The sequence below is a fragment of the Oncorhynchus nerka genome, linkage group LG28 (assembly GCF_034236695.1).
Source record: "Oncorhynchus nerka isolate Pitt River linkage group LG28, Oner_Uvic_2.0, whole genome shotgun sequence".
In the NCBI taxonomy this organism is placed as follows: Eukaryota; Metazoa; Chordata; class Actinopteri; order Salmoniformes; family Salmonidae; genus Oncorhynchus; species Oncorhynchus nerka.
This window is the reverse complement of record NC_088423.1, coordinates 48,349,878-48,375,831: the sequence shown is the minus strand read 5'-3', so window position 1 is coordinate 48,375,831 and position 25,954 is coordinate 48,349,878. Positions and strand designations below refer to the sequence as shown.

The window sequence follows — 25,954 nt, the reverse complement described above, 5'->3', positions numbered from 1 at the left end:
TCCACTCTATTTGAGTAGCCTTCCGTAACCAGCGACAGAGTGCACAGGAGCTGAGTTGGGCGCAGGCAGCCACCGCATAACCCACGCCCAGGCAGACAAGACATTTGCTCTGACCACCCAATCCATCTCCGCTTCCTGCACCTCGGTCTCAGCCAAGATACCGGCATCCGGGAAAGGAAAGTCGCCATCGGTAATTCCAAGCTTCCTCAAGAATGCTAGACATCTTTCCAGGGAGTTTGTACACAGTACGTGGCAATGCGCACACTGACTGGTTCGAGCGAGGGCCACCTGAGTGTGCTCCAAGCCAGACAAACTACACGAGACAAACTACACATAGATCCTATCTTACAGAGAAACCGCATGACTGGGGGCATGATCTCGACCCTGAATCCAGTTTAGCCAACGTCGTCTGTTAGTTTACTTAGCCAATTTACTCATTGCACCAGCAAATTGAAGAATAACAAATTGTTTGTGATTAGAAACAAGTACAACCTTTAGGGGTTGAGTATGCATCGCCCAGGGGGTGAGCATGCTCTACCACTATGGGACAGTTTATTTGGCACAATGTAAGCCAGTCTCGTTTTCAAATTGTTTGTTTTAATAGTTTGAATCGTTCACACTGAAGTGAACAGTGGAATAATTTAAGAAATGAATCCAAGCCTCACACATATCACCTGTGGAAGTGGAGGCCCTTGGCTACACATGGATTTCTTGTCAGGCGTGATTGTAGATCCTTCAACCGAAGTCGCAAGAGTGCGACTCCCCATAGTATGTTGTTTTTACTCGAAGACTGGAGTTGGAAAACTCTGTACTAAATGGTAGCAGGTTGAACAGGCCATGGCTCGGTTGGCTGAGGTCCTTGATGATCTTCTTGGCCTTCCTGCGACTCCGGGTGCTGTAGATATCCTGGAGGGCAGGCAGTGTGCCCCCGGTGATGTGTTGGCGATGCATTGGGCTAACCGCACCACCCTCTGGAGAGCCTTGCGGTTGTGGGCAGTGCAGTTGCCATACCAGGTGGTGATACAGAGCGACAGAATGCTCTCAATGGTGCATCTGTTGAATTTTTTGAGGGTCTTAGGGGCCAAGCCAAATTTCTTCAGCCTCCAGAGGCTAAAAATGCGCTGTTGTGCCTTCTTCACAACTGTGTCAGTGTCGAGGGTCCATTTCAGGTCCTCAGTGATGTGCATGCCGAGGAAGTTGAAGCTTTTGACCCTCTACACGGCCCTGTCGATGTGGATGGGGGCGTGCTCTCTCTGCTGTCTCCTGTTGTCCATAATCAGCTCCTTAGTTTTGTTGACTTTGAGGGGAAGTTTATTTTCCTAGCACCGCTCCGCCAGGGCTCTCACCTACTCCCTGTAGGCCGTCTCGTCGTTGTTGGTAATCAGGTCTAGCACTGTTGTGTCGTTGATTGAATATATCCGTAAACACTCCAGCCAGCTGGTCTGCAAATGCTCTGAAGATGCGGCTTGGGATGCCGTGTGGGCCGGCAGCCTTGCGAAGGTTAACACGCTTGAATGTCTTACGTCGGCCACGGAGATCAGGAGCATACAGTCCTAGTGAGCTGCAGGGGCCCACGTGTGTGTGTGTGTGTGTATGTATGAGAGACATAGAGTAGCAGGGTATAGCATCATACTGTGGGTAAATTAAGAACACTTCATGGTGGTCAAGTAAGAATATGAAATGTTTATTGATGAATGGGTATTGGATACCATTGTGAATGAGGAAACTGTGCTTGTAGAGTGCTATAATTCCATACTACTTCTATTTTTACATGCAATGTAAATTATTTTAATATTGCAACAATTCAAAATGGCAGTAGGGCTACACACTCCAAAAATACTTTCACCTGTCATAGCAGAGTTGTCCCCAGTAAACACGATGAATCGATACTCGATGTCTCCCAGCGAGTTCTGACTGCAACTTCTTGGCCTGAAACAGAAGCAAAAAAATTGAAAAACCCACATATTCATTCAATTCCTGGGCCTTCTTTGTCATTGAGCACTGAACATTATTGACTTGTTGATTAACCATCTGTAGAGGATCTACAGATAGAAAATCCAGACTATCCAAATAAAGTGTGACCTACAGTAGAAAAGTAACATACTTCCTCCATATCTTGTCTTGCAGCTTTAATCTCCTCTTTGGCCAGTGCCCCTGGGCCTCCTTCATCATCTGAACATGGCTCCTGATACGCTGCTCCAACTCCCTGTCTCAGGCCACCCTGAGGTCACAATGGTCAAGGGTCAAATGAACTACCAATCCACAAACTAAAGATTACCTTAGTTATGTACCACTATATGTGGTTGTCATTATCATCTTAGCATGTCAAATACTGGGGTTTAATTCATTAAAACAATCAGCTGAACAAAAGTATTTCACAGAGGGGACAAAATATATGCTATGAACAAAAGAGATGGCTGTACAAGCACCCTCTTTCCACTAGATGTCTCTGAACATCTTTGAATTATCTGCCATTGGTTCTGTTGGTGGCTGCTGTTAGTAGCTGCCCACTGGGCACAGAAGTCAATGGAATGTCTATTCCACGTAGGTTCAACGTAATTTTGTTGAAACGCTGTGGAAACAATGTTGAATCAACCAGTGTGTGCCCAGTGGGTTATTGCAACAGTGTAACTATCGAGCAGACCTGTTAGTTACATCATACCAGGCTTCCACGTGTACAGGAACAATCTCTATCTCTGGATCCTCTTTGGTAGGGGGTTGAGGGTTTTGACCCCACCACTACATAGAGACAGCGGTACATGTAACATGAAAATAGATGAATTTCTTTAGAAAGCTGGTATTTTCTTTATATAACCGAAACTGTGAGCTTATAGTAAGTTAAGGATAGATGACAGGACATTCAGTGACACAGATGGACTACTACTATCCTGGCACATTTCTGAAGAGGTTAGATATACAGCTATGTTTAAACCATTTAGATTAGACTGTAAGACTGTAAACTCTCCTTCCAGACTCACATCAAACATCTCCAATCCAAAGTTAAATCTAGAATTGGTTTCCTATTTCGCAACAAAGCATCCAGAAAATCACATTGTAGGATTTTTAATGAATTTATTTGCAAATTATGGTGGAAAATTAGTATTTGGTCACCTACAAACAAGCAAGATTTCTGGCTCTCACAGACATGTAACGTCTTCTTTAAGAGGCTCCTCTGTCCTCCACTCGTTACCTGTATTAATGGCACTTGTTTGAACTTGTTATCAGTATAAAAGACACCTGTCCACAACCTCAAACAGTCACACTCCAAACTCCACTATGGCCAAGACCAAAGAGCTGTCAAAGGACACCAGAAACAAAATTGTAGACCTGCACCAGGCTGGGAAGACTGAATCTGCAATAGGTAAGCAGCTTGGTTTGAAGAAATCAACTGTGGGAGCAATTATTAGGAAATACAAGACCACTGATAATCTCCCTCGATCTGGGGCTCCACGCAAGATCTCACCCCGTGCGGTCAAAATTATCACAAGAACGGTGAGCAAAAATCCCAGAACCACGCGGGGGGACCTAGTGAATGACCTGCAGAGAGCTGGGACCAAAGTAACAGAGTCTACCATCAGTAACACACTACGCCGCCAGGGACTCAAATCCTGCAGTGCCAGACGTGTCCCCCTGCTTAAGCCAGTACATGTCCAGGCCCGTCTGAAGTTTGCTAGAGAGCATTTGGATGATCCAGAAGAAGATTGGGAGAATGTCATATGGTCAGATGAAACCAAAATATAACTTTTTGGTAAAAACTCAACTCGTCGTGTTTGGAGGACAAAGAATGCTGAGTTGCATCCAAAGAACACCATACCTACTGTGAAGCATGGGGGTGAAAACATCATGCTTTGGGGCTGTTTTTCTGCAAAGGGACCAGGACGACTGATCCGTGTAAAGGAAAGAATGAATGGAGCCATGTATCGTGAGATTTTGAGTGAAAACCTCCTTCCATCAGCAAGGGCATTGAAGATGAAACGTGGCTGGGTCTTTCACCATGACAATGATCCCAAACACACCGCCCGGACAACGAAGGAGTGGCTTCGTAAGAAGCATTTCAAGGTCCTGGAGTGGCCTAGCCAGTCTCCAGATCTCAACCCCATAGAACATCTTTGTCGAGTGACAGGGCATCACAATACCCTGGTTCTGGTACGTTGTGATTCGTACTGAAGTAGGGGGAGTGGGACCTAATGTTCATAATGATGTTACACTTGCTAATGTACTAGTCTGCTGCTGTGTTTGTATGTTTCTGACTGTGTGTGTGTGTGGGGGGTGTTATGTTGCCCTCTTCTGGTTGAGAAGTGCACTTCAGGTATGTGAAAAAAAATAGTGGATTACAAAATTATAATGTAGTGAAAGCAGACATACACAACAGGCATACCTCCCCTCTCATATGTCTCTCACACCTTTCTTGCTTGTGCTCTAAGATGTTCCTCTCCTGCATGGTCCTAGCATGAGTATGTCATTTCTTGAGGAGCTCTTGGTCTCTAAGGGACAAAGAAAGGCAGGGGCCATACAAAGCACAGTGAGGATTCAAGTACCCTATAAACACTGATCTAAGGTCAGTTTAATCTTGTTTAGGTTATGGTTGTGGATAAGCTGCTCTTAGATCTTTCTGCATTTCTTTACCTACCCCTTATTGGCATTGTCATTGGCTTTTTGCGGCACATAATATTGATCCCTCCCTTTCTAGGATTTCATCAAACACCAATTTGACACAATACACCCCTGCTTTCTGAAACTGCAAGGAGAGTGAAAGTTCTCTCGCACCCGTGGTATTACATAGTTGGCAGGCAACTATATACGGTATGTCAGTGGAGGCTGGTGGGAAGAACTGTAGGAGGACGGGCTCATTGTAATGACTGGAATGGAATAAATGGAACGGTATCAAACATATGGAAACCACTTGTTTGACTCTGTTCCATTTACACCATTCCAATGAGCCCATCCTATACCTCCTTCCACCAGCCTCAACTGCTGTAAGTAATTCACATGATTTGAAAGGCCACAAAAGCAGTAGGGAGTCAAAGGAGGTAAACTGATGTGAGATACTTCTGCTTGGGATCTGTAAAATCAAACAGTAATAACTTTCTTCCTACTTTGTTCATTGCAGCCAGTCTTCTCTCCCTCTGACCTCTTCCAGTACTGCATGTCAAACGGAGGGAGCTCTGGAAATATATTTCCACTGGTAATCTCTTTCTGACAAATAAATGAATCGAAAGAAAATGTTTCATTTTTTATTGCTCTCAGAAGGACCGTGTCCCTGCAGAGCCTGGGCGAATTTATCGCTAGGCCTTCTCCTCAAAGACTGTCATAAAAATACTTACACTGTCCATGCTGTATTTTCCACCTCTATAGCCTATTAGTCTAGAATGGCTCCCTCTCCTTGTCTCCTTTCCTTCACTGCATTGAATTCCCCAGAGAAGGCATCCAACATATTGCTTTCACCCATCATTGCTTTCCTCGTAACCCATACTGACCACTGCACTGAACATAGTGGTCAATCTGGTTAACCAGTTCCGGAGAGGACACTAAACTACTGAGTCCTCCCCCTAGATCTGCAGTTACCAGACGCCTGTCATTTCTCCCATAAGAGACGATTAACCTTTTTGACTTTTACCTTTTCATGACGGGCAGGGGGTGTGTCAGCCCTCTGCTGCTCTAGGGAGGCGTGAAAGAGGGAGACCATAGCCAAACTCAGCTCTGTCCATTTGGACAGGTTCTCTGAACCTCTGCTGCTCGTCTTCACACACCACCTCTTCACAGAGGTCCAAACTGGACTTCACAAGCTCTGTCAACTGTAGCTTCTCCACCATGTCTGCAACCAAAACATTAAGAACTTTCCATGAAAACTATTATGGCAGCAAAATAATACATTTCAGTCACTTCCTATGCAAACAATTATGCAACAATTGTCCTCTTTTCATTTGAACTCTTGACCAAGGTGGATCCTTTGCATCAATGCTGAAATAAATGTTTCAGTGTAAAATGGTTGGTGTGAATGCCTGATGAAAAGACAAAACTGTAATGAGCCTATAGTAAGCATGTCCTCTCATCCATTAAATAACATGATGAAATCTGGTATGACATGATCTGAATGCCAGCATATTGCCCTGGTAGTGACAAAATAATATCCATCAAGACTAAATGACTTTTCCAGAGACAGTGAGCCTTGAACCTCTTTTTTTAATAACATAATTATATAAAGATACAAGGCACCTTTGTTCTAGGTGTAGGCTTTGTGCTGTGGGGTGACTTGGCTAGTCATGCTGATTAGCCATAGGCACTACTAGCCAGTGGTTGATGTCAAAGTGCCTCTGTTAGAAGCACATGGGTTATCGATAATTTTCATCTGGCTAAAAATATGAATGTGTAGAGCTGCACATAAAGTCTGCCTGCTGCACACGCCGTCTAAAAAGGAAACAGAGTCACACCGCTGAGGTGGAACCAGGGCAAGGAGCTATTTTGGTGGCCATCCTTCTTTTCTTATGCATAATAACAGACGGCGGTGGACGTGTTCAGAAGGGTGCAGACCACTGTCGCATTGTCCAACTTAATCAGGTGACACTACAGTTATTGTTACCATTCACCTGGAAGAGAGTTCTGCACGCTAACCGATGCAGTGGAGGCCCTGCTGCACAACCTCTTGAGGCGGAAATGTGACAGGGCAATGCCTCAGACTCAGGGCCTTGAGAGTAATCGCGTTACCTGAGAAATACAAACGCATATGTCAGAAATAGCTGGAGATGAGTTACTGAAGAATAAGCTGGGGAAAAACATCATGTCACACTCACACCCCACTCTTCAAGTAAAGGAAATGAAGTCCAAGCATCCTGAGAGGGACATATCCCAAAATACCGTCAAAGTCAGTGAAGACTGTTGATGCAATGCAGTGATGTTCTTGTTTAAAGGACAACGGGGAAAAACTGATAAAGGTGACAAAGTTCAACTAACCCAATTTCAGTGGAAGCTCTGTGATTGGATTCCTTTCTAACATTTTCAGACATCTGCATCAACCAATAAATAAATTAATCCATTCGATTCCACAGCACATCCACAATCTACAGACAAATATTTTGACTGAAAGGCCTATACAAACTAGCCTATAATACCTGTGCAGAATAATTTCCACAGGAAAGGATGTGATTTGATTATTTCAGAGATCTGACCACACCGAGTTTGACAAACTGATGAACAGGGTATCCGGAAGACTGGATATTTCATTACCTTCAAGATACAAATTCTTAAAGACAACAGGAAGATAGAGAATAAAGTCAGCTACGAATAACAAAGACTATTCTTGAAAGCGAGAGCATCAGAATCACCTGCTTGACCTACTTTTAACTTAGTATTCTTCAAAATGCAATCCACAACATATTTTCAGTTTCTTATGCTTAAATATAGGGTGTCAGATGTGACATATTCAGTGACATGCATATGTCCAACACACTCTGAGAGAATGTGCGGGGGTCTCTGTTTTAACAGTAGTATCAGCACAATCTAGGCTTAAATTAAGGTTAGTAATTTCCGGTTCTAAGGAAGACATTGTTGCTGTGCTGTTATATCCTTTGGTTGGTTAGTAAACCTTCAGCCCATTATTAAAGTGTAATCTTGCAATCAGATTGTCAATGCTGATGATGGCTAGAGGGAGAAACAATAAAAAAAACATGTCAGTCATGAACTAATCTTCCAGTAAAATACAATGATAGTCCAATTAATTCCCTGGCCCTTTGGGAGCAATGAATGTGTACAAACTATCGACGACAGATTTGTATATTGTCAGCTCGGGGATTCGCACTTGCAACCTTTCGGTTACTAGTCCTTTCGGTCATTAGTCCAACGCTCTAACCACTAGGCTACCCTGCCGCTTGTTCTGCCAACTATGATTAATTTGCCCCATTGGAAACGACAGGCTCTCTTCTATCTTGTTAGTTATTTTTAAAAATGCTATTACCAAAGACTACACTAAGAGAGTAGGGCAGAAACTGCTTCTCCAATAGAAATCCCAGATCACGCTTGTAAACGATGTTGGCTCATGTTGGCTGGCTAAGCTCATGCGCAGAAACGCGTCATCGGGTCTAACGGTCGTCTCGCGCCAAACTGCGCATGTACAGGCCGTCAAATCAAAGTTACGCCCTCGATATAAAGTTGTTTTTGACGAAAATTAAAACAAGTAACATGTTCAACTACCTAAGACATTGGCTCGAGTCTAGGTTGTGCCTTCCTTCATATTTTGAGAAAATGAACAACTAAGGAAGAATGTTTCACTTCTCTCATTGACTTCTCTAACCCTAAACCCCAGCAAAGACCTTTATAACTAAACCAAGATAGACCACAGGAGTTTCAAATGGGAACAAATGATTTTATTATGATTTTTTTTATTTAATGGGAACAATTGAGTCATAGAGGGCAGTGCACAATTGGCCCAGCGTCGTCTGGGTTTTGCCGGAGTAGGCCGTCATTGTAAATAAGAATTTGTTCTTATTAACTGACTTCCCTAGTTAAATAAAGGTAAAATAATAAAATGTAGTTCTAGTTTTGGGAAAAGAAAACTAAATTGAGATCAAATGTATCATTGATGAGAAAATTAGCAGAATGTCGGCCAAAATCCATCTCGTTCCATCTTCTCCTACTGCAGGCCACTGGGCTTGTGGAAACGCCAAGCGGATGCTTCACATTTATACATCCTGAATATCTGTCTCATTATTATATCTGTGATCTCAAGCCTGGTCTGCTTAGCAAGCATTCCCGGAAGTCTCGAAATGTTGAGGCTATGGGTTTAGAAACTCTTTGGTAATTCCCACTGAGCACAGACATCAATTCAATGTCTATTCCACAGTGGATCAACAAAATTTAATTGAAATGATGTGGAAACAATATGGATTCAACCACTGGGTGCCCAGTGGGTAGTGACCAGTAGCAGGATAAATAGATAGATACTAATGGTAATGGCAATCAATAATCAATGAACAGCAGCGTAGTGGTAGTAATACATCTAATCAATAATAATTTTAGCAGCAGTGTAGGTGTGAGGGGGAGCAGTAGTTGTTAACCATTTAACTGTCTTATGTCCAAGGGATAGAAGGTGTTTAGAAGTCTGATAGTCTGAGCATTGATTCACCTGTACTGTCTGCCGGACGGGAGCATGGAGAACAGTCCATGTCTCAGGTGGCTGGAGTTTTTGGCAATTTTTCTGAATAGACACCGCCTGGCATCTCTGTCCTGGATGGCTGGGAGCTCACCCCCAGTGATGCGCTGGGCCGTCCACACCATCCTCTGTAGGGCCTTCCGGTCGAGTGCACTGTAGTTTCCATACCAGACGGTGATACAACCAGTCAGGATACTCTCGATGGTACAGCTGTAAAATGTCCTAAGGATCTGAGGGGCCATGACAAATCGTTTCAGCCTCCTGAGGGAGAAGATGCTCTGCAATACCTTCTTCACAACTGTGCTGGTGTGAGAGGACCATGTTAAGTCCTCAGTGATATGGACACAGAGAATCTTGATGTGAATGTGCACCTGCCCCAGTTTCATGTAGGTTTCATTAAAATTACTTTTTAAAATGACATTTTCTATTATTATCTACAGTTGAAGTCGGAAGTTTACATACACTTAGGTTGGAGTCATTAAAAGTTGTTTTTCAACCACTCCACAAATTTCCTGTTAACAAACTATTTTTTTGGCAAGTCGGTTAGGACATCTACTTTGTGCATGACACAGGTAATTTTTTCAACATTTGTTTCAGACAGATTGTTTCACTTATAATTCACTGTATCACAATTCCAGTGGGTCAGAGGTTTACATACACTAAGTTGACTGTGCCTTTAAACAGCTTGGAAAATTCCAGAAAATGATGTCATGGCTTTAGAAGCTTCTGATAGGCTAATTGTCATCATTTGAGTCAATTGGAGGTGTACCTGTGGATGTATTTCAAGACCTACCTTCAAACTTGCAAGCCAAAGAACACCATCCCAACCGTGAAGCACAGGGGTGGCAGCATCATGTTGTGGGGGTGCTTTGCTGCAGGAGGGACTGGTGTACTTCACAAAATAGATGGCATCATGAGGCAGGAGAATTATGTGGATATATTGAAGCAACATCAGTCAGGAAGTTAAAGCTTGGTCGCAAATGGGTCTTCCAAATGGACAGTGACCCCAAGCATACTTCCAAAGTCGTGGCAAAATGGCTTAAGGACAACAAAGTCAAGGTATTGGAGTGGCCATCACAAAGCCCTCACCTCAATTGTGGCCAGAACTGAAAAAACGTGTGTGAGCAAGGAGGCCTACAAACCTGACTCAGTTACACCAGCTCTGTCAGGAGGAATGGGCCAAAATTCACCCAACTTATTGTGGGAAGCTTGTGGAAGGATACCCGAAACGTTTGACCCAAGTTAAACTATTTAAAGGCAATGCTACCAAATACTAATTGAGTGTATGTAAACTTCTGACCCACTGGGAATGTGATGAAAGAAATAAAAACTGAAAAGAATAATTCTCTCTACTATTATTCTGACATTTCACATTCTTAAATAAAGTGGTGATCCTAACTGACCTAAAACAGGGAATTTTTACTAGGATTAAATGTCAGGAATTGTGAAAAACTGAGTTTAAATGTAGTTGGCTAAGGTGTATGTAAACCTCCGACTTCAACTGTATATTATTATTTTCACTGCATTGTTGGCAAACAGCTCCGTAACAATTCCACTATACTGTTTTACTCTTGTTGTATCCTGTGCACGTGGCAATTCAACTTTGAAACTTGAAACTAGTCCACGATCAGCTCCTTGGTTTTGCTGTCGTTGAGGGAGAGGTTGTTGTCCTGGCACCACACTGCCAGGTCTCTGACCTCCTCCCTGTAGGCTGATTAGGCCTACTACCATCGTGTCATCAACAAACTTAATGATAGAGTTGGAGTCGTTCGTGGCCACACAGCCATTGGTGAACAGAGAATACAGGACAGGGCTAAGGCCATCTCCCTGGGGGGCCTCCGTGTTGAGGGTACGCATGGCAGAGGTGTTGTTGCCTACTCTTACCAACTGGGGGTTGACCTATCAGGAAGTCCAGGAACCAGTTGCAGAGGGAGGGGTTCAGTCCCAGGTTCCCGAGCTTGATGAGGATCTTGGAGAGCACTATTGTGTTTAACACTGAGCTGTAGTCAATGAACAGCTTCCTCACATACGTATTCCTTCCTATTTTCTAGATGGTAGAGGGCATGTGGCGTGCAATTGAGATTGCGTCGTCTGTGGATCTGTTGGGGCGGTATGCAAATTGGAATGGGTCCAGTATGTCTTGGATGAAGGAGTTGACGTGTGCCATAACCAGCCATTCAAAGCACTTAATGATTACAGATATGGGTGCTACAGGGCGGATGCGATGTGACAGGATGCCTTAGAGTTTTTGGGAACAGGAATGATGGTAGTCAGCTTTAAACATGTGGGGATTACTGACTGGGACAAGGATAGGTTGAAAATGTCAGTAAAGACGCCTGCCAGCTGGTCTTCACATGCCCAGAGGACACACCCTGGAATATCATCTGGCCCTGCGGCCTTACAAGTGTTGACCCGTTTAAAAACCTTACCCATGTCAACTACTGTGTTGTTATGTCTGTCTGGTCATTATGTCTTGTGATGTTGTATGATCTGATATGATATCTTGTGAATATGTTATCTGCATGCTATATGAAGCCTACTTTGTTGCAAAGCAATATCCTTATGGGTTTTCTATTCTATTCAATTAAGAAATCTAGATATCCAATTCCAACCATAGCATGCCTTTCTATCATATTCTATTTTAAGTTATATATATATTTTTTCCTGGCCTATCCCATTCCCAATGTATGCCATGATGAAGCATTATGTGTAATCTCACATCTATTCATTGATGTGGCCTATTCTAATGCTGTGTTCATACCAAAGTGGGAAGGTGTTAATTACCAGTTGATAAGTCGGAAATATCAGTTGGATGCATTCATCTTTGAAATCGTTGAGAAAAGACGATTGGCTAATATTTTTTCTTTTTTACATTTATTTAACTAGGCAAGTCAGTTAAGAACAAATTCTTATTTTCAATGACGGCCTAGGAACAGTGGGTTAACTGCCTGTTCAGGGGCAGAACGACAGATTTGTACCTTGTCAGCCACTAGGCTACCCTGCCGCCCCCAACAAGCTGCATCAAACATAAACAAAAATTACAGCTATCATGCTTGTAAACACATTTTCGTTTTCAAAAACCACATTACTACACTGCTTATATAGATAATGTTTTGTTGTTTAATTTAACTGCTGAAAAAGCTGTTGTCGAGGTAATTTCCTTAGTAGGGGACGTCAGAGGTCAGCATGTGTGAGAAGTCGGAGCTCAGGGAAGATAGAGATGAGATTCCCACTAGTAATTATACATTCAAGTGGATTTTCCGTCGTATGTTGTAAATACCGCATTCCCACTTCGCTATGAATGCAGCATAAGGTCAAGGAAGTAACGTGTTATGCTGCATTCATAACCATGTGGGAAGGTGCTATTTACCACATACAACTGGGAAAATTCCACTTGAACATCCCTACAACTCTCGTCGGAAACTCGTCTATCATCCCTGAGTTCTCCCACATGCTGACCTCAGACGTCACCTACAACTAAGGAAATGACCTAGATAACACAATTTTTGGCAGTTAAATGTAACGACAAAACATTATTTATTCGTGTTTTTTTCTTTTTCTCCCCCCCTTTTCTCCCCAATTACGTGATATCCAATTGGTTGTTACAGTCTTGTCCCATCACTGCAACTTCATATGGTTTCTGAACACTATAATTGGTTTACAAGCATGATAGCTATACTTCTAGTTTATGGTTGAAGCAGCTTGTTGGCTATTAGCCAATTGGCGTTTCTTAACGAGTTCAAAGCACGTGAATACATCCAACTGGTATTTACCATGGTGATGGGAAGTTCAGCTCTTTTTACTGACTTTTTATCGAAGCATTTGTGACTGAGACTTGTAAAAGTGTGCTTAAACATTATTTTATTTTTTTGCTAGGCATACAAATAATTGTATTTCTTGATACATCTGAAAAGAGGTTTAGTTGTGGCCGCAACCGGATTAGATCGTGAGCAACTCTTGGCAGAAGGCATTGCTTGACTGCCGGGAGGGTAATAAGCACAATATAGTTCATGATTCGTTCTGGAGTTCGAGTTTGTTGAGCAGAGGCTTTGTATATTTTGGTTCTATAATGTTGTGTCCATCATAACATTCAATAATCCATTAATCAAAGTAATTCTTGCACCATGCGATCAATGATCAGTTCTAGGCATATCTTTCTTTGCCGTGTTGCCTGCAGCATGATCTATTTTCCTGTGACCATATACTGTACAATGAGAATACAAAACATTAAAAACACCTGCTCTTTCCATGACATCGACTGACCAGGTGAATCCAGGTGAAAGCTGTGATCCGCTATTGATGTCACTTGTTAAATCCAGTTCAATCAGTTTAGATGAAGGGGAGGAGACAGGTTAAAGAAGGATTTTTAAGCCTTGAGACAATTGAGACATGGATTGTGTATGTGTGCCATTCAGAGAGTGAATGGACAAGACAAAATATTTAAGTGCATTTGAACAGGGTATGGTAATAGGTGCCAGGTGCACCAGTTTGTGTCAAGAACTGCATCATGGCTGGGTTTTTCATGGCCAACAGTTTCCAACGTGTATCAAGAATGGTCCACCACCCAAACGAAATCTAGCCAACTTGACGGAACTGTGGGAAGCGTTAGAGTCAAATGGGCCAGTATCCCTGTGGAATGCTTTTGAACCTTGTAGAGTCCATGCCCCGACGAATTCAACTAAATATTAGAAAGGTGTTACTAATATTTGCTATGCTCAGTGTATGTTGGTTGGAGACATAGGTCAGAGCACATCTCTGGTGACACTGAGCCGGAGGAGCGTGTATCAATCTTTCTGTACAACTCATTGCGCCTAGTAGATCAAATGACGACTAAAATGAACGAGTCACTCAGAAATACAAATCATAATTCTCGAATCAGTAATATGAGTAATTGAAAAAACAAACAAATTGCTCTCGAACTGCACATCACTAATTTACATGAAATGTACATGTAAAATTTACGACTTCACAGCTGGTAATTACCACCTTCCCACTTGGTTATGAACGCAGCATTAACCCCTTTTTCAATGATCTGGCGCCAATAATCTCTGAATTAGATTCGCATTTTTGCAACGACTGAATCCAGTTGTTTAATATACAGCAGAACTTCCTGTAATATTGAAAATGGTCTTACATTATAACACGAGACCTGCATAAAGGCATGGTTCTTGACATCCATGACAGAGACTCAAGCTACGACGACTAGAGGCGAAGTGTCACACACAGCTCCGCGAACATAGCTAAATCAGTTGAGGACGGAATAGAAAAATAGGCAAGCCGAGTGTTTTTCTTTGAAATACAGTATTGAGACTCTCTCTCCGATCTAATCGCTCGTCTTCATTGGTTTAGCGAGACAAAGTCGCGGTGCGTTAATGAGAGAAAATCATCGACAAATAATAACCGAGAACGGAGCGATGCATTTGTTCGACGTGTTCAATACAGAGCTGTAGCTAGTTTTTTGTAAGTGGCGAGGAATGCTATCTGAGCTCACGCATCAATGTTTCACTGGGGCAAGTGGAAGAAGAGGATGGGCGCGAATAGTTCTAAGAGACCGGTCTACGATGAAAAGGAAGATGGTAAGAAAACACAAAGAAACGAAAGCATCGCTATTCTTTTGCGTTGATAGTGAACTATAGCGCAACATTGTAGCGCCAACTAAATTGCATTTTTTGTCAAAGTTCGTTCAATGGATCAAGCAATTTCATCACGATGTTGCCTAGGCTATAGATGATGAACTCCTATTGATGTCACCTCGATCATTTTGGGGGGAAATTCCTCCTCAAAATACATGGTCTTGCAGCCTAGAGATGAAAGCATATGTCGGGGGTGTGGGGTTCAACTTTAGATTGATGGACAGTGAAACCAAATGTAGAATTTCGGCTAAAGTCTAGCAACTGACACCATATTTCACATGTACACTTTTTTTTGCCAAATTATACCAATGTTTTGTTCTTGATGATGACACAGGACACTGAAATATTGGTTGCAATTGATTCATTTTGGAGATCAATCAAGTGGCTACAGTGTCATCCAGTCAGTGTAATTACTGGGGATTGCATTTCATGTAGATGTCTCATTATTTGATAATTTTTCTTGCTATTCTTCAGACTTCTCAGGATGTGTTTGCTGAATGCAATACCTGCACACTTCACTTCATCTTTACATGCCTCGTTTGTATGCAGCTGTCTTTGGGGAACTATTATGAAATATGAGTATGTGGAGTCATTGTGTTAATCGAAAAATTCTTACAAGATTAGTGGCATGCATGAAAGTAATGCACGTTCATGTCTGTCACTGTGATGGAGAATAAGCCCATTCGAGCTGAACCAAATATGCCTTGCTTTGAATCATCAATGCCCCTTTATACTGTTGCCAACAAATCTGAAATGACAGATGAACTGACTAAATCAGTGAAAAACTGTAACTAAATGAGGTCAGTTCACTGCAGACTTGTGGTCATATGATTAGGAGGGGATGGAGATTGTGTGTGTTCCTGTGTGTATGTGAGTTCTTGTTTGTTTGTTTGTGTGTGTGTGTTTAGCTACAAGGGTGACCCATTTAGAAGCTACATTTTGTCCATACAGTTCAAATGGTACTTTTGATGTATTAACAGACATCAGTGAAAATGATGTAAATGTTATGAAAGGTGTAATGAGAAGCTGTGGACCTGCAAACAGTGCAATTTTTGTTGTTTTTGTCAATGTTAATTTTTTTTATGTGGAGCTGTGTACAGTATATCTGTGTTTGTCAAATAAACAATTATAGAGGTGGTTCTATTTGCAGAGGGAAAAGGGCGGCAGTTTGACAGGCATTATGATATTGTTTTTCCCCCTATACTTTTGATTAACGAGGAGCCTTGAGGCTCAAGGCTGGCATGGCAAAAATGGGGAGGAGACAACATACACTGAGTATACAAAACATTAGGAACACCTTCCTAATATTGAGTTGAACCCATCCCTTTGCCCTCAGAACAGCCTCAATTCGTCGGGGGATGGACTCTACAAGGTGTCGAAAGCGGCCCATGTTTACTCCAATGCTTCCCACAGTTGTGTCGAGTTGGCTGGATGTTATTTGGGTGGTGGACCATTCTTGATACACACGGGGAAACTGTTGAGTGTGAAAAACCCAGCAGCGTTGCATGTCTTGACACACTCAAACTGGTGCGTCTGGCACCTACTACCATACCCCGTTCAAAGACACTTAAAGCTTTTGTCTTGCCCGTTCACACTCTGAATGGCACACGTACACAATCCATGTCTCAATTGTATCAAGGCTTAAAAATCCTTCTTTAACCTGTCTCCTCCCATTGATATGCACTGATTGAAGTGGATTCAACAGGTGACATTGTAAAGGGATCATAGCTTTAAAATGGTCAGTCTGTCATAGAGAGAGCAGGTGTTCCTAATGTTTTGTATACTCGGTGTATGTTCTGTTTTTAAGTCTTATATCATCTCTATGGGCCGGGGTGATTGCTGCGTATTCTTTACCATACTGCCGTATCTGAATCACTAGTTACATGAATAACTAACCCCGCCTCCACTCCACCTCACCCAGAGTGAGCATGCCATGTATGATCATAATCACCATCCCCATCACAGGAGGTTGGTGACGGCTTAATTGGGGAGGACGGGCTTGTGGTAATGGCTGGAGCGGAATCAGTGGAATCAAATACACTACCGGTCAAAAGTTTTAGAACACCTACTCATTCAAGGGTTTTTCTTTATTTGTACTATTTTCTACATTGTAGAATAATAGTGAAGACATCAAAACTATGAAATAACACACATGGAATCATGTAGTAACCAAAAAAGTGTTAAACAAATTAAAATATATTTTAGATTTTAGATTCTTCAAATAGCCACCCTTTGCCTTGATGACAGCTTTGCACACTCTTGGCATTCTGTCAACCAGATTCATGAGGTAGTATGGTATGGAAAGCATGTCAATTATCAAGTGTGCCTTAAAAGTACATTTGTGGAATTTTTTTCCTTAATGCTTTTGAGCCGATCGGTTGTGTTGTGACAAGGTAGGGGCGGTATACAGAAGATAGCCCTATTTGGTAAAAGACCCAGACCAGCTCAAATAAGCAAAGGGACGACAGTCAATCATTACTTTACAAAATGAAGATCAGTCAATACGGAAAATTTCAAGAACTTTGAACGTTTCTACAACTGCAGTAACAAAAACCATCAAGCGCTATGAGAAACTGTCTCTCATGAGGACCGCCACAGGAATGGAAAACCCAGAGTTACCTCTGCTGCACTGGATAAGTTCATTCGAGTTACCAGCCTCAGAAATTGCAGCCCAAATAAATTCCTCGCAGAGTTCAAGTAACAGACACATCTCAACATCATCTGTTCAGAGGAGACTGTGTGAATCAGTCCTTCATGGTCGAATTACGGCAAAGAAACCACTACTAAAGGACACCATTAAGAAGAAGAGCCTTGTTTGGGCCAAGAAACACAAGCAATGGACATTAGATCGGTGGAAATCTGTTCTTTCGTCTGGAGTCCAACGGATGAGTGAAGGGATGATTTCTGCATGTGTATTTCCCACCATAAAACATGGAGTTGGAGGTGTTATGGTGTGGGGGTGCTTTGCTGGTGACACTGTAATTTGGTTAGAATTCAGGGCACACTTAACCAGCATTGCTACCACAGCATTCTGCAGCGATACGCCATCCCATCTAGTTTGCGCTTAGTGGGACTATCATTTGTTTTTCAACAGGACAATGACCCAACACAACCCCAGGCTGTGTAAGGGATATTTTACCAAGAAGGAGAGTGATGGAGTGCTGCATCAGATGACCTGGCCTCCACAATCTCCTGACCTCAACCAAATTGAGATGGTTTGGGATGAGTCTGACCGCAGAGTGAATGAAAAGCAGTCAACAAGTGCTCAGCATATGTGGGAACTCCTTCAAGACTGTTGGAAAAGCATTCCAGGTGAAGCTGGTTGAGAGAATGCCAAGATTGTGCAAAGATGTCATCAAGGCAAAGGGTGGCTACTTTGAAGAATCTCAAATATAAAATATATTTTGTGTTTAACACTTTTGTGTACTACAATGATTCCATATGTGGTATTTCATTAGTTGTTATGTCTTCACTATTATTCTACAATGTAGAAAATAGTACAAATAAAGAAAAAGCCTTGAATGAGTAGGTGTTCTAAAACTTTTGACCGGTAGTGTACATCAAACACATGGTTTGATGCTATTCTATTTACTCGGTTCCAGCCATTATTATGAGCCATCCTCCCCTCAGCAGCCTACACTGATCCTCATCATCATCATCATCATCATCATGCGTAGATGCACATACATTAAGTGGAGGCGGTTGATTGAATTCCTTTCACAACATGAAAAGACCATCTTCACAGAGCAGAAATACTCTCCTGAAAGGGTAGGTAAGGCACAAGTGGGGTTGCACATTTTGGGGAATATTCAGAGGTGGACACTTTCTGTGGGAATTAACGGGACTATATGGGAATTAACGGAAAGATATGCAAATTAATATTAATACCATTTAAATGTAGATGTTTTCTGCTTTGGATATATTTACCATATCATATGGAGACAGAATCATAAACATTTTACCTTATCATAAGTAGACATAAATTCTTCCAATAGAATTTAAATAAACAATTTAGTTATGAATTTAACTTTAATTCAATTAGTTGACTCTTCACATGGGATGATTTCGCTGAACAACAAAAGAAAGGGAATATTGAATGATCCATCGCATCTCCCAAAAACCTTTTCAAAATACATCTGTAAAATGATAGTCTAGAAACGAAAGCTTTGGTTGTCTTCTTCTCAAGCTTCCATGTCTTCTCCCTGGACCTCCTCAATGTCCACCTCTTGAACATCAGAATCTGAGGCCTCATCTACACTGTCACTTTCCAACCTTGTTGAGGATGGCTTTGTTGTCGGGCACAAAAAGCCTCAAATTTGCCCGGGTGGCCACCAATTTTTCTACCCTTGTATTGGTCAGCCTGTTGCGTGCTTTGGTGTGTGTGTGTGTGTGTGTGTCCAACATAAGGAACAGTTGCGCTCTGAGGTGGATAATGTTGGTGGGATTTGGAGGATGATGGAAGCAACAGGGGAAAGAGCCTCAGATCCACGAAGTTCCTTCCACCAGGTGTCTGATGAGATATGTTGGCATGACTGCCATATTGCATCTCCATCCCAAAGCCCTTGCTAGGAAGTGTACTTCACCAGACTGCCAAGAACCATGCCCTCATCCAGGCAAAGGTGGCTAGACATGGTAGTGATGACACCATAGGCATTGTTGATCTCTGCACCAAACCGGATGCTCTTGCCAGCATACTTGGAGTCCAACATGTACGCTGCTGCGTGTTTTGACTTCAGGCAGAAGTCTTCACGCTTTTTGATGTATTTCAGAACTGCAGTTTCCTCTGCTTGGAGCAACAGTGAAGTGGGCTGGGCAGTACGGATTTCCACTCTTACATCTGCAAGCAGAGTCTAAACATCAGTCAGGATGGCATTGTCTCCCTCAATCTGTGCAATGGCTACTGCTATAGGTTTCAGACTGCTTTACCACTCTCCCAAAATACATCATCAGGATCCTCTTGATATGGCTGTACATATCGACAGAAATATGGCCATTTCTTGGAAAGACTCCTTCCCCTCCAGGAGACTGTCAAACATGATGACAACACCACCCCAACGGGTGTTGCTGGGCAGCTTCAATGTGGTGCTCTTATTTTTCTCACTTTGATTAGTGATGTAGATGGCTGCTATAACTTGATGACCCTTCACATACCTAACCATTTCCTTGGCTCTCTTGTAGGGTGTATCTGTTGTTTTTAGTGCCACGATGTCCTTGAGGAGTAGATTTAATGCATCAGCAGCAAAGCGAATAGGTGTGATGTGAGGGTAGGACTCCTCCACTTTAGACCAAGTAGCCTTCATGTTCACAGCATTGTCTGTCACCAGTGCAAATAACCTATGTGGTCCAAGGTCATTGATGACTGCCTTCAGCTCATCTGCAATGTAGAGACCGGTGTATCTGTTGGCCCTTGTTTCTGTGCTCTTATAGAATACTGGTTGAGTGTTAATTATTCCTTGCCCACGAACATTCAACCACCCATCAGAGAGGATTGCAATACTGTGGCACTTATAACTCTTGTGCCTAGGGTTGCAAAGGGTCAGAAACTGCCAATACGGTCTCCTTTCTCTATGATTTGCTTGACCTTCACTTGAACTCTATTGAACTCTGCATCCAGCAAATGAGTAGATAAAGCATGTCTGGTTGGAGGGGTGTATGCTGGGCGAAGAACATTTAGAAATCTCTTCCAATACAAATTGCCTGTGAGCATCAGAGGTGAACCAGTTGCATACACAGCTCGAGCAAGACATTCATTAGCATTTCTCTGACTACGTTCCTCCAGTCAAAAAAACTTCTGATTCCAGGAGGACCATGAGCTGTTGCTATCGATAATGTGTCTGATTCATCATTTTTACCTCAAATAGAAGTAGAGGGACTTTTGTCAGAGGTTACTTGTTGTGAGCACTGAGGGAACTTTATGCACTTGGCCAGATGATTCTGCATCTTTGTTGCATTCTTCACATATGATTTGGCACAGTATTTGCAAATGTACACAGCTTTTCCTTCTACATTAGCTGCAGTGAAATGTCTCGACACATCAGATGGTGCCCGTGGCATTTTCCTGTAAAGATTAAGGAAAAAATTGTAAAAAAGAACCCCAAATACAATTCCATGTACAGATAAATAGTTATGCAGTTAGAATAAACAACTCCGTTGTAAGATAAATGTTTTTAAATGAACCCTGTATGGAGTTAGCACTCCTCAGTTAGCAGGCTCATGCAATTTAAAACCCACATGGAAGCAAAAACTAACTAGCAGAAATGGTTAAGTTAGAAATGATTTAAACACACTTTGCTGGAGGCTACTATTTACTAGTTAACAAAAAATTATGTATGTCATCTAAAATATATTCACCCCACCCAGTATTTTATTCAAAAGTTACCAGAAAGCATGTAGTCCTTGGCTCAGACAGTGTGTGGTAGTGTGGGCTCAATAGCATCTCATTAGTGTGCAAGATCTTGAGAATCAGCTGTAGATGTGATTGAAGAATGCAATGTGTATGCAGAGGGTTGCAATTCCATTGAATTGGTGGATAGTTTAACCAAAATATGCCACAAGACCTAGAATTGCCTTGTGTATCCCACAAAAAAAGGTTAACTGTTAACTTTTAAGCTAACTTTTTTAATGAATTACCACAAAATTCCCAAAATTCCCAGGCTTAACTTCCCATGGAAAATTTCCCGGAAAGTGTCCGACCCTTTGCAACCCTAGGCACAAGAGTTATAAGTGCCTCGATACTTTCTTAATGCGTTATCCTTCGATGTATATGATCTCTACTAGGGATGTGATAAGTCACCGATATGCACCGGTGCATCGGTCTGCGGACCCCAAACTGATCCAGATGTAGCATGCATCAGTCAGAAAATCGCTTCAAATGTTATGGATCGCCATGTTACATTCTTTTTACCTTCCGAAAATACCTAATCTTTTGTGACAACTGATGCGTCGTCTCCTTCAGCGTCGAACCGCATGTAACTGTTGACAGTCATTGATCTATACTTTATTTTTTATGCCGAACAACAGGCAATATCAGTAACCTAGTCAAACTGCACTGTGCCCAGCTCACTAACGCGAGGTAGGCAGCCTGTTCCAGATCTTGGGATATTACAGGGTAAAGTAAATCATTTCATAACGAGGACAGCAATCACTTTTACGAGATGCGCTGCACGGCCAAAGCGAGAGGAGAAGAAAAGATCACTTCCTAAAAACTTCCAAAAACATTTTATTTTAAGATGGGGAGTGAAATCCAAAGTTGTGCTATATATTCATTCCCTATGTTGTAGCTAATTTGTAAACGATCAATATTGATGGATACTAGCTCAAACAGTTAATTTGCAAAAATGACAAGTTAATTAGAGGGTGACGATATTTCACAACCAAAGTGAGGGGACAAAAAAACATTGGCTACATTGCCTACTAATCCGATGGTGGTAGATGCCTAGTCTCCTTTATGGCTGAGCTCAGGTGCCTACATAGTACACACACCATAGACACTCACACACAGAAGTAATTTCAGACAAATCCAGCTCCGAGAGGCCCATCTCCTCATCTCTATCAGCAGCAGAATTTAATTTAGAATGGAAAATGAATGTGTTCATGCAACAAATGTATCATATTGCATCCGGCTCTCCCACCGAATTCTTCTAAACTACAACGTATCGTATCAGAGCCCATGTATCTAAATACAAATCGAATCGTCTTGAAAGGGAAAGATGCACATCCCTAATCTCTACACATTACACCAATAGTAGCATCACATCCCATTCAGCCGACTGTATCGAAGTTGCTGAGTTGGTTTCATGTGAAGAGCATCCACTAAGTGTTGTGTTTGTTTCTGCCTGGGTCTCTCAGAAACAATATCTCTTGGCTTCTTGGAAAACAGTATATGGTCTACATTGGGCAGTAATATTAGAGCAGTACTTGGCTAGAATGGAGTTATCAGGTTAATGTCTAACAGAAGCTGCCCGAGGGCTATTTCAGTAGATTATTTTTTTTTAAACATTTATAGCAAGGAGTTAAGAAAGAGCCTGTGGGATTGATTAGGGCACTCATCCTCCTTGCTTGACTGTTGTACAATGCAATATTTCTCAGAACTACTTCCAGCCTTGGTGACAATTTAACTTGTGTCGTATAAACAGACCGACATATGACCGGATCCCACTGCTCCACTCAAGCCTTTCTTCAGAAAGGTCATGCAAACACTAGCTGGATGAACGTGTTGAAGCATGTGCCAAGGCAAGCCCCTGGAGAAAGAAGCACTTTCCTTTGAGAACCTTGACCGGACCACTGCAGTAATGCACATACCGTCGCCCACTTTTGAATGGAATGTGTTTGCATCGAAAGAGTAGACAATCCAGGGAGACGCCGAATGGAGATATCCATGCGTTCTTTGATAGAGCCCACCAGGCATGTTCTTCGTGTACTCCATACGTTTCATTGCTCCTTTGATTTACTATACAGAGAAGCCTACTGTGCGCGTAATGTGCTCGATGTAGTGTGTGCAAGTTTGTATGTTGGGAATGTGTACTTCCGTGAGTATGAGGGTATGAGGAACAAAACAGCGAGGCAGACATGGAGGAGTGTGGGAAAGAGATGAAGAGAGAGATGGCAGATTGCTTGCATGGAATACTGAGTCCCGGTTTTCTTTCATCTCCAGCATTAGTGTCTCTCTCTCTCTCTCGAACAGAGCAGGAGCCCTCCTATGCCTGCAGCTTTTAGCCTCACTAGTACTGACTAATTCCCCTTATGCCAGTAGTAATCCAATACGTGGCTGATATATGGTGGTTATACTGCGGTATTATCTGATTTGTGGTGAGAAAGGAATACCTCACCAACTTCACAAGTTGGACATACAGTACAGTTATAGAATAGCAATAACATCACAAACTTTGGGTGACGGATTAGACTACTTTGAACAATGTGTAGTAGTAGGCAGTAGTCCTTGTTAAAATAGTGTATCTACAGGTCTTGAATATATTTGCAATTCCCTTAACTTACTTCCGGTGATAAACAGGAGACAGGTTTCATAGCAAAACTAGTTTCAGACTGTAGGTGTCTTCAAAGAGATCAGCTCAGTTGGGTTCTGAGATAAAAAAAATGAAAAAAATGAAAGGTCGCTCGGTGTGTTTGTGTGCGTGCTTGTGTTGGCCAGCGCATGATGTGAGGAGCGGATGAGGGCACACAGAGAATGTAATTGACGTCAGCCCAGTGGGTTGGATGAGAACCTGTCATATATTCAGGGTGTATTCTCACAGCTGCAGACTTCTCTTTTTTATATGTTTTCCTTTCTCTTTACTGTGCTTTTTGTTGCTCTTATTCTCCATTGATTTTCCTCTCAGTTTTAAAATGTGTATTGATGTAGGCTAATAAGAAAATGATTGATTATGCAAATCTCTTTCTGCCCTTTTGCAGTGTTTACTGTCACTGTTGTTTCCGTCGCTATTGCAGATGGTTGTCTATGCAGCTAAGAATGATTAATACACACAAGTAAACACTGTTCTTTTATTTTTTTTTAATGGACAAAACATTATTTAACACTGCTTATAACCCCCACAGTTTACAGTTTACTACACTGAACAGAAATATATATAAATGCAACATGTCAAGTGTTGGTCCCATGTTTCATGAGCTGAAATAAAAAGATCCCAGAAATGTTCCATACGCACAACAAGCTTATTTCTCTCAAATATTGTGCACAAATTGGTTTCACATCCCTGTTAGTGAGAATTTTATCCTTTGCCAAGATGATCCATCCACCTGAGAGACGTGGCATATCAAGAAGCTGATTAAACAGCATGATCATTACACAGGTGCATCTTGTGCTGGGGACAATAAAAGGCCACTCTAAAATGTGCCGTTATGTCACAACACAATGCCACAGATGTCTCAAGTTTTGAGGGAGTGTGCAATTGGCATGCTGACTGCATGAATGTCCACCAGAGCTGTTGTCAGAGATTTGCATGTACATTTCTTTCTGTAATATAGCCCTTTTGTGGGGATGAACTCATTCAGATTGGCTGGGCCTGGCTTCCCAGTGGGTGGGCCTATGCCCTCACAGGCCCACTCATGGCTGCACCCCTACCCAATCATGTGAAATCAATAGATTATGGCCTAATGAATTTATTTCAATTGACTGATTTCCTTATATGACCTGTAACTCAGAAAATTCTTTGAAATTGTTGCATGTTGTGTTTACTGCATGAATCAGGCCTTCGTGGTCGAATTGCTGCAAATAAACCACTTCTAAAGGACACCAATAATAAGAAGAGACTTGCTTGGGCCAAGAAACACGAGCAATGGACATTAGACCAGTAGAAATTTGTCCTTTGGTCTGGAGTCCAAATTTGAGATTTTTGGATCCAACCATCGTGTCTTTGTGAGACGTGTGTGGTTGAACGGATAATCCCGCATGTGTATTTCCCAACGTAAAGCATGGAGGAGGAGGTGTTATAGTGTGGGGGTGCTTTGCTAGTGACAATGTCTGTGATTTAATTAGAATTCAGGGCACACTTAACAAGCATGGCTACCACAGCATTCTGCAGTGATACGCCATCCCATCTGGTTTGTGCTTAGTGGGACTATCATTTGTTTTTCAACAGGACAATGACCCAACACACGTGTTATTTCATCATTTTGATGTCTTCACTATTATTCTACAATGTAGAAAATGTTAAAAATAAAGAAAATTCCCTTGAATGAGTAGGTTTTCTAAAACTTTTGACTGGTAGAGTGTGTGTGTGTGTGTGTGTGTGTGTGCAGTACCAGACAAAAGTTGTGACACAACTACTCAAGCTTTTTTCTTTCTTTTTTATATTTTATACTTTGTAGAATAATAGGGAAGACATCAAAATGATGAAATAACACATACGGAATCATGTAGTAACAGTTATTTTACATTTTAGACTCTTCAAAGTAGCCACCCTTTGTCTTGATGACAGCTTTGCACACTTTTGGCAATCTCTCAACCAGCTTCACCTGGAATTATTTTCCAACAGTCTTGAAAGAGTTCCCACATGTGACCCGATTCAGGAAACTAGGCGTATGTCGCAAGTCACGACATCACAGGAGTGCCATTTTGAATGTAAAAAAATATTTTATCAAAATGCATTTTGTGATAGAAATGCGTTTTTTTTTCGAACATGTGAACTTTCATGTGCCTTAATAACAAACTGTATGCCAT

General features: G+C 41.9%; 1 protein-coding gene and 1 pseudogene across 1 annotated transcript in view; one reads left to right on the top strand and one right to left on the bottom strand.

Annotated features, from left to right (window-relative positions):
• Positions 1 to 4,270: 4,270 nt before the first annotated feature.
• Positions 4,271 to 7,543, bottom strand: LOC135565577 (uncharacterized; annotated as a pseudogene).
• A 6,635-nt stretch (positions 7,544 to 14,178) lies between these two features.
• LOC115113339 (serine/threonine-protein kinase 32C-like) overlaps positions 14,179 to 25,954 on the top strand; it is a 91,979-nt gene continuing 80,203 nt past the window's right edge. Inside the window, exon 1 of the mRNA XM_029640869.2 lies at positions 14,179 to 14,721. Coding sequence (XP_029496729.1) covers positions 14,643 to 14,721 — 79 coding nt within the window. The 5' untranslated portion in view covers positions 14,179 to 14,642. The remainder of the gene's footprint in view (positions 14,722 to 25,954) is intronic.